This window comes from Haliotis asinina, chromosome 2 (genome assembly GCF_037392515.1).
Source record: "Haliotis asinina isolate JCU_RB_2024 chromosome 2, JCU_Hal_asi_v2, whole genome shotgun sequence".
NCBI lineage: Eukaryota > Metazoa > Mollusca > Gastropoda > Lepetellida > Haliotidae > Haliotis > Haliotis asinina.
This window is the reverse complement of record NC_090281.1, coordinates 44717573-44733061: the sequence shown is the minus strand read 5'-3', so window position 1 is coordinate 44733061 and position 15489 is coordinate 44717573. Positions and strand designations below refer to the sequence as shown.

Genomic DNA, 15489 nt, shown 5'->3' with positions numbered 1-15489 from the left:
CTGGATTGTGACATGGTTAATCAAAGTCATTCAGAGATATATAATCACGTATTATACCTCTACGCGTTCGGTTTTAAATCAAATTTAGAGCTATTATAATTTCGTTATATACCTTTGATTTTCCAACACAGTATGTTTATCTCCTAATTAAATGTTAAGCATGAACAATTGATATGCCTGGAATGTCTCTACATGCGGTGTTTCAGATTTTACTGAGATTTTTCTTTATCTTTAATAATGTATTTTAAGCTAATGAGTCGCCCAAGTATGAACACCTATCCATGACCCCACAAGCTTTACTTGTCAGCGTGCTATTAAAAACCTTGTCTGAATCTGACCTTCCGATCCCCTGTTATCATCTGTTTACCATGCTTCGTCAAGATCACAGAATATTGAATCCCGTCTGTCATCTTTGAAAACAAGCAAGTTTACGTTTGGTTAGGTCAGGGAGACTATATATAGATGTTATAGATTATCCCTGGTTAGGGTTAGGTTTAGGAGTTGCGTTAGGGTTAGAGTTAGGTTTAGGGCTTGGGTTAGGGTTAGGGTTAGGGTTAGGGTTAGGGTTAGGGTTAGGGTTAGAGCAGAGACCATATATGGTCTCCGGTTAGGGGTAGGGTTTGCTTTAGGGTTATGGTGCCGTGACACAAAGTATCCGGTATTCTGTAACTGTACCCTTGCGTCTTACAAAAATTGTTTCAGACACTATTACCATTACAGCCTTTGGAAACCTGCCCTTGTGCTGAAATTGTTCGCTGCAGATCTGTAATGGTTGTGAGTAGGCGTAAGAACATAGTAGACGAGAACCTGCCACGTACTTTCTCGCGAGACCTGTTTTACTTCTGACATGGCAGGCCAGAATGAAAACATTGAAATGACAGTCTCAAAGTAATTGAGCACACAGTCTTCCATTAATAAGGACCGGTATTCCCATGACCCGGTTGGTTAGGAGAAACATGGATCGACAACATACAATCATGTTTCTGATGTTTATGGCTGTTGTAATTATTTTACTGGATGATTCTACTTTGGCTTTATCATCGACTGAAAAGAACAGTGTGAAGTGAGTCCCAATAGTTATGAATATTGTCCTTAATGGTTTTGTATTGATTATTAGTTATTGTTTTTAACGTGATTGGTTTGTAAATCGTCACATGAAGCCACTTTGTATCCAAAGTTGATATCTTGTGGTACCCTTAAATAGGTTTCGTGACTAGATCAAGAACGTTGATGAGAACAACTAGTAGTGAACTACGGCTTTTGCCAAAAACTGGTTATCAAACCGAACATGATTCTCATCATCAACGACAAGATGTCGAGATCCAGTTATGCATTGCAGAGTTTAATTTAATATAAATGCCAAGTAGCATGCATTAATTGAATAACTATCACAGATGACAAGAAATTCGTTTTAACCAGTTACTCATTCAAATTTCAAGAACAGTTTCCTTTTACACAGTGATGCAGTAATCATTTTTTCACAAGTGTAGAGTAAGATTCAAGTAAGAACACTCAGCAAGAATGCAATTTACCAGGTAGCACCAAACAGCACCATGGAGCAATTGTCTCATTATACAGTGCCTTCACTTATTACGATCCCAAGGGTTTGGTGTCATGAGGATTACCCATCCTTAGCGATCCTTAGGTTTAGGAGTTAGGGTTAGGTGCCATTTACGAGGGATGTCCCAAAAGTGTTCTGCCTCTCTTGCACTATTATAATAATGCAACTGGTTCATGTTTTTATGTTTTATTTTTCTACATATTATCTGTCAACCTCAAGCAAATTGTTTTTGCCATGTTCCAGCCTCATGATCCCCGTTTTTGTATGACTTTTTATCTTGGTATCCCCCAAAACGCAAAATCAGTAATGAATGCATCAGAAACTTCGGGAAACAAAATATGAAAGAAACATTTTGTCTGTTTGAGATGAGCAGAAGTCCTCTAGAATCAAAAGTAGATGTTAAAGGGCATAAATATGCAATTTGAAACTACAACTGCTTGTTAAAGTGATTCCTCTCTCCAATGATGTTTACTGACAGAGCTTGTTTTGGAGACTCCACCCATCCAAGCTTTCAGATGACAAAATCAATAGGATGTAACTTTTTCTTATGTTTTCATCTATTTGTGCATGATGCCAAACATTCAATTGAAAGACTGAATGGTCACACAAGTGTCATCTTTCAATATACTGTAAACAGTGCCAACTTGAATGTCTGGACAAAATGTTTTTGAAAGATTAATATTGGTGTGTCCTTGAAAACAGCCTTGTCAAAATATAAATTAGGCAATCCAAATCTTTGAATGGTGGTTATGATGTGAGGTCATTTATACTTTACTGAACATATTTTATATCATATTATCTGAGAACATGCCATCACCCAAGAAGTACCAAACGGAAGATTGTTTTTCACATTTCTGCAATGTTTAAAGAAATCTTATACCCCAATGTGTTGTGATTACAAATGTCTTGTCAACCACATTAACTACATATGTGAAATTCTGGATATGCCTTCGCTAGTGATTCCTTAAAAAAAAATGGAAACTTTTCTAACATTGGACATCAAGAATATAGTGAGGCCGACCACTTTTGGGACACCCCTCGTACAAACCTTAGTTTTAGGGTCTGGCAGTGCAGTGTTCGTGAATAGTGTCTGACCCTCTGACAAACCTGGCAGATTTGCCAATGGTCACACAGAAGTCCCCAACTTGCTGGCATCAGTGTATGAACAATCTAGGATGATTGTGAATATTTTGTCGGACAACTTGTATTCTGCAAGTTGTAATCTATTGAGTGCAAATGACGAAAGCGTGGCATCTGAGATTGAAAAACCTGTTCAATCACAACTGTCAAGTACCCCACCACCCTTGGGGATTTTACGGGACGCTTTAGTTACCATACATCCTGTTCGCACCCAATCAAGGTGGTTCCATGGTGATTGAATTAATTAGGGGAAAGCACTTCAGTTAGTATGCACCGTCTCGCAAACAAGAGACGATAGGCCATCTCCCAAACACGTTGTGTCTCGGACTGTGAATATATCACACCTACTTTGTCGAAGTTGTTATTTGTGGCATGTGACACTTGTTCACTGTTTATAAATTTATGTTTATAATGTTTGTCTTTATATTATGCTATTAATTTCAATGCCAATTATGAGAAATGTTAAATCTTAAATGTGTGTTTAATTTTATTCTATGGGTCCTGTGAATTTTCAGTGGGTCAGACAGACATCTGACGCTTACAGGACCCAATGTCCTGATACTTTGAAACAAAATTCGTGAACACTGGGTAGTGGTACCTGTGAAACTTTTGGCAGTAACCTCATTATAATTGACAGACATATTTTGCATCTGGCAATTAATATAACATTACTTATTATACTTGGGGTTTGGCATTGATGAATTACATTATAATTGTAACAAAAGTATTCTCTGGATAGGATACTTTTATGTGACTGCATAAAATTTCATGTGATGAAAAGTTACGATTACAGTCATTCAGTTACCAGGGGAGATGATGGCCACTTTCTTTGAAGTCATCAGCATCACTGCTTAAAACCAGTACCTCATATTTCTGTTTCCAATCTGTAGTCTGTGTTCTTTGAACAGCATCATAACATGCACTGGGTGCAAGTTGGTAAGCGTATAAGGTCGTTTTTTGCAGTTTTAGTATGCACCAGTGTAAGTCCTAAATGCATAGATTGAGCCCTGACTAATGAGCATATTTTCTTCTCTTACAGATTAAAAGTATTAGAGATGTTTGACCATGCTTATGGATCATACATGGTGAGTGACATTCTTCCCGTTTCCATTAACATGGGTTCTCATTAAATGGTTTTAGGCAGACCTATGTCAATATATGCATATTAGGATTTCCATACATGATTTGTAGGTGGCAAGATGTGCTTCTGGGGTCTTTTTCTGACCAGGACCTCTTTTCAAAAAGATATTTTAACGCTATGACTGTTGTAAGTCCATGTTTCTGAATCGGATGTATAACGATTGAAGTGCTAACAGCAAATTAACTGCAAAATTATAGTCACAAGTCAATTTTGTTTACATCCTTATAAATAGGAATGAAACAGTCGAGCTAGGTCAAAATATGATGGGTATTACAATGCATGGGTCACGTTAGTGTTATACATTGCATATATTTGCTTCAACTGGTTTATTTCTCTAACCTTGTCATACCAAATTCTGTTAAAAGATGGCACATCTTACCTATCTAGGTTGACCCTGCATGATTCTAACCATGATACATCAGTGAAGATTCAGGTCAGAACTGAACATTTGCAACCCATGCTTGTCGTTAGAGGCAACTAGAGGCGACTTGCTGACGACACGTCTTATCCCCATTGCGTAGATCGCTGCTCATGCTGTTGATCACTGGATTGTCTGGTCCAGACTTAATGGAATAATTAAAGGTCACATGCAACATAAAACACAACTTTGCAGATTCTGGTACCTTTCGGTATGCACTTACAGAAACAAATCATAAAAAATGCCAATTCAACCTATAAAGTTGAAAAAAAATGCGCTAAAAAAACCCTGCTAAATCGGAGTTCAAATGTTTCACTAAATTCCCCCCAGTGCTGGGGGGAAAACTGGTTTCAACAGCTGCGTCCTTAACGCATGCGCAGTGAATAGGTTCGTGGAGCTTGAAACAGTATGCATGCCCAGTGTCTGAGGTCGTGAGCAGTAGTCTAATCTTGGTTGTGTGCACAAACAAGTAAATAATCAACTTGTTACATAAAAAAAACTTGTTGATTGTGGCAAGCAGTCTCTGTCACAGAGAAAGCTCAGTGTCTGGTTTATTCACACCTACATGTCTGTCTGCCTGTCTGCTAAAGACAACATGCAATACACAGCTTCAATCATTGACCACGTGCAATTTGAAGTTAACACCTATCAGACTATATGACATAAAGAAAATAAGTTGATTTATGACCCGTGCACCCAAGTCCCATCTCTGCCACATTATGTAATTAGGCAGGTGTGATACACATGACATATTTTTATGTCTGTGGGTTGCAAAGAAACTACATTCATTTTTTCGGATGACTGGATCTGATGGAAACTGGTGCAAACTCTTGTCAGTTTCAAGTCCTGCTTTGTACGAATGACAGATTCCAGCCATGTGGTAGTTTACCATCTCTACTGACATGATTTTTTATTGAATCAAGCGCAAATTCAGAGAACATGTATTTTCCAAACCCAATATCTCTATATACATTCTTCATGGATAACGACTTCTTTTAGTGTATATGACTTTGTTTGACAACAGTATATGAATCCATACTGAAATGGCGCATCAAGTACACAAAAAGAAGTTGTTATCCATAAAGAATCTTACTTTCTTGTGACCGGCTATACTTCTAAAATGCCCACAAACAGACCATCTTTCTGTACACACAATGAACCCTCAGCATATCAGCAAATGAAAAAGCTAATCAGAAGCCGTCGTTACACTTGAGTGCATATACACCTGCTATGACTGGGTTCAGTCTCCTGAGGGCTTCGTTTCGGGGGAAATAAGCCTAAGTACAAAATATTTCACTTTTGAATCGCGATTGTACACTTGTGATTTTGTTTATTTGTTTTTTTAAAAGCAGCAATGTATATTATATGTCATGAATAAGTGATAAATGTGTTTTAATTATGTTTGATTTTTTGGTTGCTTGTGACCTTTAAGGAAATATTGATACACTGTATGTAACATGTTTCATCATGTTTGTGGATTTAACACCTTCAATAGTGAGGTGAACAAGGAGACTTTCATTACCTCGAACAGTGGGATAGATGGTTAAAAACCTTTGCTTTTCAAGCCTGGGTTTGATTAACCACTTAGGTATATGGTGGTTAAATGTGGAAAGATACAGGTGAAAATAATTCCTGGTGTTTGATTGGCACATGATGTCTCATCTTTTCAAAACCTTTATATAAAGACATTTTGTACATTATGATGTATGTTATAGGAAGACTTGGATCCAATTTCTCAAGAGAATTTAATCTGTGCAAAGGTTTAGAATAAACATGTAAACATGTTTAAGGTTCAGGGTAATTCATGATATAGTTTCAAAATTGGTTAGGGTATTATCAGTCCTAGTAAAAGTTTGATTGACTATACCACATATACACTAAAAATCATAGTGATCATATATACATACTTGTTGAATGCATAAATTTCCAGTGGCACTCTTAAAAACAAACATCTTTCTGTTTCTGTGACATATTTTTTGTTGATGATGTTACTCTTCATTTTGACTTGAGTCTAAAACACTTGATTATTCCTCAGGTTTAACGTTACATTTGGATGAGACAAGTGTTGTTGCATACATGGTTTACATGAGAGGAGCAAGCTTATCAAGGAATAGCTAACGTGTACAAAGACCCCACAGTCCGTACTTCTTGCCCGGGTTAGAAGCTATCACAGATTAACTCAGTCATGTGGATAGAAAACTTATGTTTTGAATATTTGCTACCAGTACCATCAAGAGAAAGCTCCATCTCAGTTTTGCTCTCTGAACTTCCCTTGCACTAAACTATTTCTGGATGTGCATGCATAAACGCATGAACGCATGAACGCACACACCTGCGCTCTGTCTGTCTCTTTATTCGATATATTGATTTGAAGAGAACTCTGAATGTATGTGAAAACACCAACCAAGCTATATTAAACCATTCATAAGTTTATTTCATGTAACTGCATACAAACACAAGTGTACTTACATATATACTTATGTTCAGATATAGTCAGTGTAAATGCATTAAAACACTGCAATACTGTCTGGTTATAAATATGTAGTCAGCACCCTCACTTGGTGTTAGTAATTGGCAAGATATAAGTATGTGTTGTAAATGTCCTGGTATTAGTTGTTAGAGTGGCAACAGCTGTTGAGGGTGAGGCAGACTTTGTCAAATTAGCTCTGAAGATCAATGTCAGTACACAATGTAGTATAGTTGAGTTATTGCATCAGTACTGAACCTGAACGTGTATCTGATTCTCTGTGGTACAAAGAAACCAGCCAGTTTCATTTGTATAGATTGACGCTTATGCTTTTGATCACTTGATTGTCTGGTCCATATAGCTGGAATATTGCTGAGCATTGATTAAGCTAAATTCATTCACCCACTTACTCACTCACTCCATCAAACAAAGAGGATGTTTAATATTTATGTCGTCACTAATATATTTAGATGATAAATATGGTGAACAACATTTATAACAAAGGGACTATATTCATATTATCATATTCATTATTTATACAGTCAGACATTAAGCCATTTCTTGCAACTCAATAAGAAATAACCTGAGAAGCATGTGCACTAGTTTAAACAGAGTTAATGATTCATTCATTAAATGGTGCTGTGACATTTCCATCCTTTCTTGCACACCTGGCTGTCCCTCTTTTTGCACTGTTGCCTAGTAACAAATAGTGAACTGTGTCAATATTTTTATGATGGTTTGTTAAATGTTTGTCTGATGTTTTGATTATGATGTGCCCCGATAAACTACACCGCAAACATTGCATAGTTTATAGGAGCTTTACTTGGCTAAGAATTAGTAGCATCACTGGTGGAATTGACAGAACAAATGTCTTTCGAGTTGAGACAAATTTTTATATTTGCATTTCCAGTTTGTGAGTAAAGTACAAATACTAGTTCTTTTCTATGTACTTAGCAGTATGTACTTTTTGTTAGAAAGTGTAATAGCAAATATAACACTTGTTTCAAAATTTGAACATATCATTTTGTGTGGTAGACTCCCGCACAGACTGGATTCGGTAATCAAAATGAACATTCATACCTAATAGTCCCTGTTCGATAGACATACACAGCCACACAAGGCTGGAACATAAATAAAATATCAGTTTCATTGATGTGCCCAGCACTTAGCATCAGTGCCTCAATTACCTTCTACTGCATCTCATGTTGCACTTGCAGATGACTTGTAAGTAATTAAAGGTTTCTTGAAAGCAAGCCGTAAATGCTGTCTGATCTGCCAGTGGCTGTAATAATGATGAAGCAGTTTAGCTGAATCACAGTGAATGTGTCTTAGTCTTGGCACTTCCTTGTTCAAGAAATTACTACTCTTGGAACATGATTTAATAAGAGCCCATGATTTTTCATTAAATTTTATGTCCATAGGAAGATGAAAAACTCCAATTTCATCTTCCTATAACTATAAAATAGTTATAGGAAGATGAAATTGGAGTTTTTCTATTTTGACTTTCTTACTGCTCACAACCAAATTCACAATTTAGTTAAATTTTTTAAGAATACCATGATTAGCAGTAGAGAGTATTTATCGGAACATATATCACAAATGTATGTTTCAGCTGTCATGACACCTTAGTTAAAAGAAGTGCAACAGGAAATATAAAAGACCGTTAGAGATTGTAGTTTAGAACATATTTACATGCCACAAAAATGTTGAATAATAAGTTGGCCTGAGATTACAAATATGTGCATGTGTCCACAGTGGAATAAGATTCTAATAATTAAGACTGTTATGATTCTCTCACATTTTCAGTGAATCAAACCATAGCTCTTTATGAATTCATTTCGTTATTCTTGGTCACCAGAACCGACTATTAATCATGTTAATGAATATTCACAATTTTTTCATGGACGTGTGTTTTAGGTGAACCCTTGTGTCCTTTTTCAAAGTGAGATGTGCAGTAATAGAATGTGTACTAGCCTTGCAGTAGTGCATGTCATGTTAGTTTGCAAAGGCTGTACATGGTACTGTAGACTATAACTGCTGCATACCCAATCTGAGTGGCACTGGTTATTGCTGTGATAAATTAACACTGTTAACATGGGCCATCCATATTGTGCATCAATCACCTAACTATAATGTTGTACTTATGTGTAACTATTCATATTCGTTACCCAACATTCATAATATGCATCATATTCACGCCATAGTGTATTCGTTGCAGCCCTACTATTATTATAATAATACTCTGTGTACTTATGTTGTGTGTATATATATCCATTCACAAGGTGTATGCTGAAATTGGTGACATTTTTACCCCAGTCAGTGGATCATTGTGCATGAAGTATACCTACATCACCTAATTTTCCTGCCAAACCTTCTCCCACATCTGAGAGCCCAGAGCGCCTAATATCTGTAACCGCTGAACCATGGGATCTCACTGGAACAGTTCTCAAGTGGGCGTGTCCATCTCAATGTTCTCCATTATTCTTACAACAATGTCTAACATTATTATTTTAGTAACAAACGTAACACGGCTAGTGACTTTGAGATAAACTATAATGTAAAATACTGTAACATAGACTATGTAACATGAAATACATCAGTCATTATTACCCCCATCATTGGATCAGTGAGCATGACTACCCCAACTGCGCATGAGGCACTAGAGAAGGTTAACAGTCCCCATTCACAGTCGGGTTATCAGAAGTAATCAATGATTTATGAACAAACTCAGTTGAGTGAGGTGAAACTATATGTGTTGCATGTGCTTCATTGTGTGCAGGACTGAAGTCCTAGAAACTCACAGGAGTGAAGCTGCCAAACATGGCTGCCAATCCAAGGACTCTTTGTGACCAACATTGCTTTACTTCTCAAGACCACACACTGCCAGGATTTAAGCGTGTTATCACAAATTCATGAATTAAACTCTGTCTGAATTACAGTAACTGCTTCAAGATTTTTCAAACTGATGTCCCTAAGATCAAGCATTTTAGAGCAACATACCATAATGAAACTGAAATACCATTTAAAGTGATAGACTTTTGATGTGAAACAGTGCAGACATTAATGTATAAGTCTGGGCCCTTATTCTTGAAACGTTCGAATCCATCAGATTCATAGTTTGATCATGACCAATGTATTGAGAATAGGTTTAAGAACTTTACAGGGCTACAAACATTTAGAGAATTCCGAGCTTGGATTCTACAAACTTCCCTTGACTGAATGACATGACATTTATCATGGTTGACCACTTTTGTTACCTGTTGGCTTTAAAGTCAACAGTTCTGTTGCCAGATGTGTAGTACGAAAGGACATAAAAATAAGCTATTTGTAGTTTCTGTGTCTGGGACTTGTTTTGAGTAGATGAACAGGCCAGCTTGGAGTCTGTATACTGTACTTGAGTGGTGTATTCAATAGAGAATGTAGACATTCATGCATTCAGAAGGTATACAATGCAAGTGGAGTCATCTTTCACCTGCACCTTACTATTTTTCACTGGCATACTAATGCGCAAATTGTCACTTTGCTGACATACATTATTGAAAACCAAAATACTTATCTTATTCATTCTGTGTTTGAAATATAGAATGCATGCATAGGGTTTGTTACCATGATTACCATTAAAATTTGTGATTACACGATGCCATTTAGAAAGTGGTCAAATGCAACAAATGTCATATTTGGGATTTCATATTTGAGGAGGCGCAGTGGCTGAGCGGGCTAGGCGGCTGACTTTGTGTGCTGGCGATTAGGTGCCTGATTCAGAGAGTGCGGGTTCGAATCCCGGATGGGACTCAACCGAAAAAAGTACTAGAATTTGTACTTTACTAAGAAAGTGAAATCCCAAATATGACATTTGTTGCATTAAAATTTGATTGAATCGCACTTAGTTTCAGCAAAAATTTTAATCCCAGATGCCTCACATAATGTTCCAGGTTTGTTGGCACCAAACCCTGTCGTTTTCCTGAACTGGTAGACATTTGACAGACATCACATTAGGCCTTTGTTGACTTGCCATCATATAACTTGAATACTATCTAAAGAAGCATTACAAGTAACTCATTCATGTTGGCTGCCATTGGTTGGTTTTGGTTAGGCTGAACATCATTTTGGTACAATATTCTGAATGCATGATGACTGGTATTCCCACAGTAGACACAGTAGAGTGCAACAAACTTACATGTGTGGCTTAAAATGCAGGCAATACTATGATGGTGATGCAAATTTATGGTGCAGCCCTAGGTGAAGATTTGGGGGAGGAGGAGGGAAACCTGAAGCTTCTCATGTCTTTAGGTCCGTGTGAGGTTAATTTGTGGATGATGATGGTGATGGTGTTGATGATGATGATGATTATGATGATGATGATGATTCCTGTTACAGAACCATGCTTACCCTGGAGATGAATTGATGCCCCTGAGTTGTAAAGGCCGATATCGGGGAACCCAGCCCAGCAGGGGCGACATTGATGACTCCCTTGGCAAGTAAGTACACCTCAGTGGTGCCTGACATGTAGTTAGTGTGATCATATCTTTATCATGTCTATCCATATAGTCTCAAGCATTTTCAAGCATAGGAAGCAGAGATGCCAACCTCTACGAATTTTAACTTCAAACTACGCCAATATGATTACACTAGAAATCCTATGAAATTTGAATAAAATGCTTTAAAATTTCGGATACATAGATAAAAACGTATATTTTCAACAATGAAATACATTTTCGGATTTCACATTACCTTCCATTCATTATATGTAGTGACATATTTGAACTGGAATGATTGCAAGTAAGAAACATAATTTTAGCGAAGCTGATTTCAATACCTTTGCAATTTGACACATTTAGTTCCTGCAGAAATAATTTTACCACGTGGCCGCAATGTCATTTATTTTTTCACAGAATCCATCATGATTTTGTGTATTTTGTTGACTACTAATTTTATGGTCAAACTACTAATTTTAAACATTGAAACTACTATTTGCAACACTTTGGTGTTGGCGTCTCTGAGGAAGTAGGATTTAGAGCTCAGAATGTTTGTGAATGGCACAGGAAAAGTCCTGCATTGCCATTAGACAAGAAATGGACTTGTATGAGCTAGTTAATCAAAGATGGGCACAGCCACTGAATTAAATGAAGAAACAGGGGACATTGATGTCCCCATTGTCTCATTTCACTGAGACCCTAAAACATGATGTCATCTTTACATCATCGATGTGGTACGTCATGTTTGTATAAGTGTGTCTTTATTATGTGATCAGTAGGTATGTAAATGATATTTGCGATCTCTATACATCATTAAACTATACTTGTCTTTCTTTCTTCAGTTTCACCCTAACCCTCATTGACAGTCTGGACACTTTGGCGGTGAGTACTCTTGGCCACGTTAATTGTGTGTACATGTACAAGGCTTCAATACATGGGGTCCACGTGAACGCTTTGGTTGCAGCAGTATCATAAGGCTGGTTGGCTGGTTTATGTTTAGAGCCACACTCAGCAATATTCCAGCTATATGGTGCCAGTCCATAAATAATCAGTTCTGCACCAGGCAATTCAGTGGTCAACATCATGAGCACCAATATATGCCATTTTGAACTGACGACATGTATCAACTAAGTCAATAAGCCTGACCATCTGATCCCTTTAATTACCTTTACGATAAGCATGGATTATATCACAAGTTTGGGTATTCTCAGGTTTTATAAATAACCAATTGGAATGTCCTTCATAATCACGTAACTCAAGCATCATCATCATCATCATCATCATCATCATCATCATCATCATCATCATCATCATCATCATCATCATCATCATCATCGTACAGGTCCTCTAATGGCCCATGTACAGGTCATCTACTGTTTCTGTTCTTCAGGTACTTGGCAAGATAGAGGAGTTTGAGCAGGCTGTCAGACTAGTTATTCAAGATTCTCGCTTTGATGCTGATGTTGTTGTCTCAGTGTTCGAAACCAACATCCGGGTTCTCGGGTAAGCCTTTGTTATTCATTCCGCATCACACAATGTCCCTGTTGCTATTGATGCAAGTACATCATGTGCAAAATGAACCGCTTTGGGATGGATGTTTGAAAATGATAAAGACATTTCCTGTTTAATACTTATGTATTACTTTGACCATGGTTTATTGTGTTAAAGATATAAGAATGTTTAGGCGCAAAATCATTTTTGATAATTTCGAAGACCATTTCACACCAGATCCTATTAGATTTCATCATCAGGCAAAGCCAGAGATACCAGGATAGATCACAGCAGCACAGGGCTGTCAAATTTCCATTGTCTGTGGATTATTTTATCAGTACAAATTTTATGTTTTCAACCTGACCATGCTCTCTGACACTAAAATGAAGATTCTACACTTATACCTATGAACTGATCATTATGATAGGCAGAAACTCACTTTCAATTCTCTTGAAGAATTATCTGAGTCTAAATTGAATTATGTCTAATTGTATTGGAGTGAAGCATGTTACTTTTTGTGAGCTGACTTAGGGGTTGGGCCATTGAACTGATTATTCTAAGCCATTGTTAAATATTGATAGATCTTCCATCACCTTGGGAGTGCCTATTTATAATGACCTGATGCTGTAGTGTTTAGTATTAAACAGAACAGTCCACTGTAAACAACAATACTCTTCTTTCTTACACTGATTCCAAATCTTGTGTTGCCAACACAAGAATGTAAAATGTGGAAGCTTATACTTGAAGACTGGCAAGACTTAAGGGATGCAAACACCTAACATATATAAATTCTATAAAGTAAAATACAATAGTCTATTTTTAATATATTTTTTACCATGCTGAACCGTCTAGAGTTGATGCATTATATATTTAAGCCATTACATATTTAAGCCAAGAAGTGTGAGAAAGTGGTCTGACCTGAGAGACTGTAGTTAATAGTTAATGATGTGACAGGTATGATGAGGCTGGCACACCTTCAAGATCGGGATGCTAAAACAGGATGTGATCTTTGGATGAGGAAATGGTGTACTGTCAGGGCAATGTAAAATCATGGTTACAGTGTGGAAACACCCACTTCATGGTCATAATTTGAGACGTTTAGGTGTGGGACATGGTTATAATCTGATCATGATGAAATTTCCTGGGAGAGAGATTGTTTTTAAAGCAATATTTTGTTCCAGGAAGGGTGGGAAATTATCATCTTTAGCTTCCAGTTTTACAAACACCCACACATGCACACACAATTAATTTATCTCTGAACCCGTTTTTTGAAAATATGGTGTGAACTTGTTTTTATAGTGCTTCCGGAAAATAATTATGTCATGACTGCACTGGAAAAAGGAGTCTCTAAGCAGAACCCAATCATCTAGCAGATTATTCAGTAGTTTCTGCATCATACATGTGAATTTCAGGAATTGGAACTTTTACAGTTTTCTACTCAAATGTTTCAGATGATTTAATTGAGTAAGATATTGATATTTGTTTCTTTGATGTGTTTGCATGAAAAGAGCCTTGAGAGTCCTTTGCCGAACATTCGTCTTGTTAGTATGAGCTGTTAGTATAACAGACAATGCTAATACTAATAATATATGTAACTGTAAGTGTATGAACATTAATGAATCAGCTGTGGATCAGCTGAAAGAGACTAATACAAACAGGTTACCTATCCGTAAGCTGTATGACTGGTGTATTACTATTACCTCCCTGGATCATCGGACCAAGATTTCTGAAGATAGCATGTCAATGTCACTGACCCTTCCTTCTTCAGAAAAAGATTTGATGAATCATTCCATCATACTTTTGTTCCAGAGGGCTACTTGGTGGACATGTTGTGGCCTCCTACCTCATGAAGAAGGGAAAGGCCTTGTTGTGGTACAACAGTGAGCTCCTAGAGATGGCCAAGGAAGTCGGCGATCGTTTGCTGCCTGCCTTCAATACCACCACTGGCATTCCATACCCCAGGGTAGGTATGCAGAAATGGAATACCTCCAGGCATTTAATACCCCCCGGGTTGGTACACAGGCATTGAATACACCAGGGTAGGTACACAGGCATTGAATACACCAGTCTAGGTACACAGGAATGGAATACACCAGGGTAGGCACACAGGCATTAAATACACTAGGGTAGGTACACAGGCATTGAATAACCCCAGGGTTGGTACACAGGCATCAAACACACCAGGGTAGGTACACAGAAATTGAATACACCAGGGTAGGTACACAGGCATTGAAACCCCCAGAGTTCGTACATAGGCATTGAATACTCTAGCGACACAGGCATTTCTCTTATGTACTGTGACATGTGTTCCAGGTAAACCTTTTGCGTGGAATGGAAGGGAACATTCTGTCCCAGCACAAGGACACGTGTACTGCTTGTGCTGGCACTATGCTGTTGGAGTTTGCTGCTCTCAGTCGTCTAACCGGAGAACGTATATATGAGGTGGGAAATCATTTTACCCGTGAACAGGCTACCTTTGAGACATCAAATGCCCGTGGGAAAGGACTGGGGAGATGGGACTGTCGTGAGGTTCAGGGCAGGGACAATCAAGGCCAGAGGGTAGACTAAGATGCAGGGATGATGGCTGTTGGGCAGGAACAATGGTTAGTGGTGGGACAAGGATCTAGGGCCATGGGCAGGGGCTGGGACACGGATCAGCGGTTGGGACAAAGGACAGTGACTAGGAACAGGTGAGACATTGCCTTGTCATCCCCACAGATCTGGCCAGTCTCACCAGATGGGAGGGGACAGGTGATATAGGAAGGCACAGTCCAGATAGGATGGGACAGCAGGGGC

At 37.9% G+C, this 15489-nt stretch overlaps 1 protein-coding gene across 2 annotated transcripts in view; it reads left to right on the top strand.

Annotated features, from left to right (window-relative positions):
• The first annotated feature begins 825 nt into the window (after window positions 1-825).
• The window catches only part of LOC137273778 (ER degradation-enhancing alpha-mannosidase-like protein 3), a 34149-nt gene continuing 19485 nt past the window's right edge, over window positions 826-15489 (top strand). The window contains exons 1-7 of one of the 2 annotated variants that reach the window (XM_067806625.1): window positions 826-1063; window positions 3741-3786; window positions 11105-11205; window positions 12045-12084; window positions 12593-12705; window positions 14503-14656; window positions 15007-15135. In XM_067806625.1, the coding sequence (XP_067662726.1) occupies window positions 933-1063; window positions 3741-3786; window positions 11105-11205; window positions 12045-12084; window positions 12593-12705; window positions 14503-14656; window positions 15007-15135 (714 nt within the window). In that variant the 5' untranslated portion in view covers window positions 826-932. The remainder of the gene's footprint in view (window positions 1064-3740; window positions 3787-11104; window positions 11206-12044; window positions 12085-12592; window positions 12706-14502; window positions 14657-15006; window positions 15136-15489) is intronic. The other variant, XM_067806624.1, reaches the window with a different exon arrangement.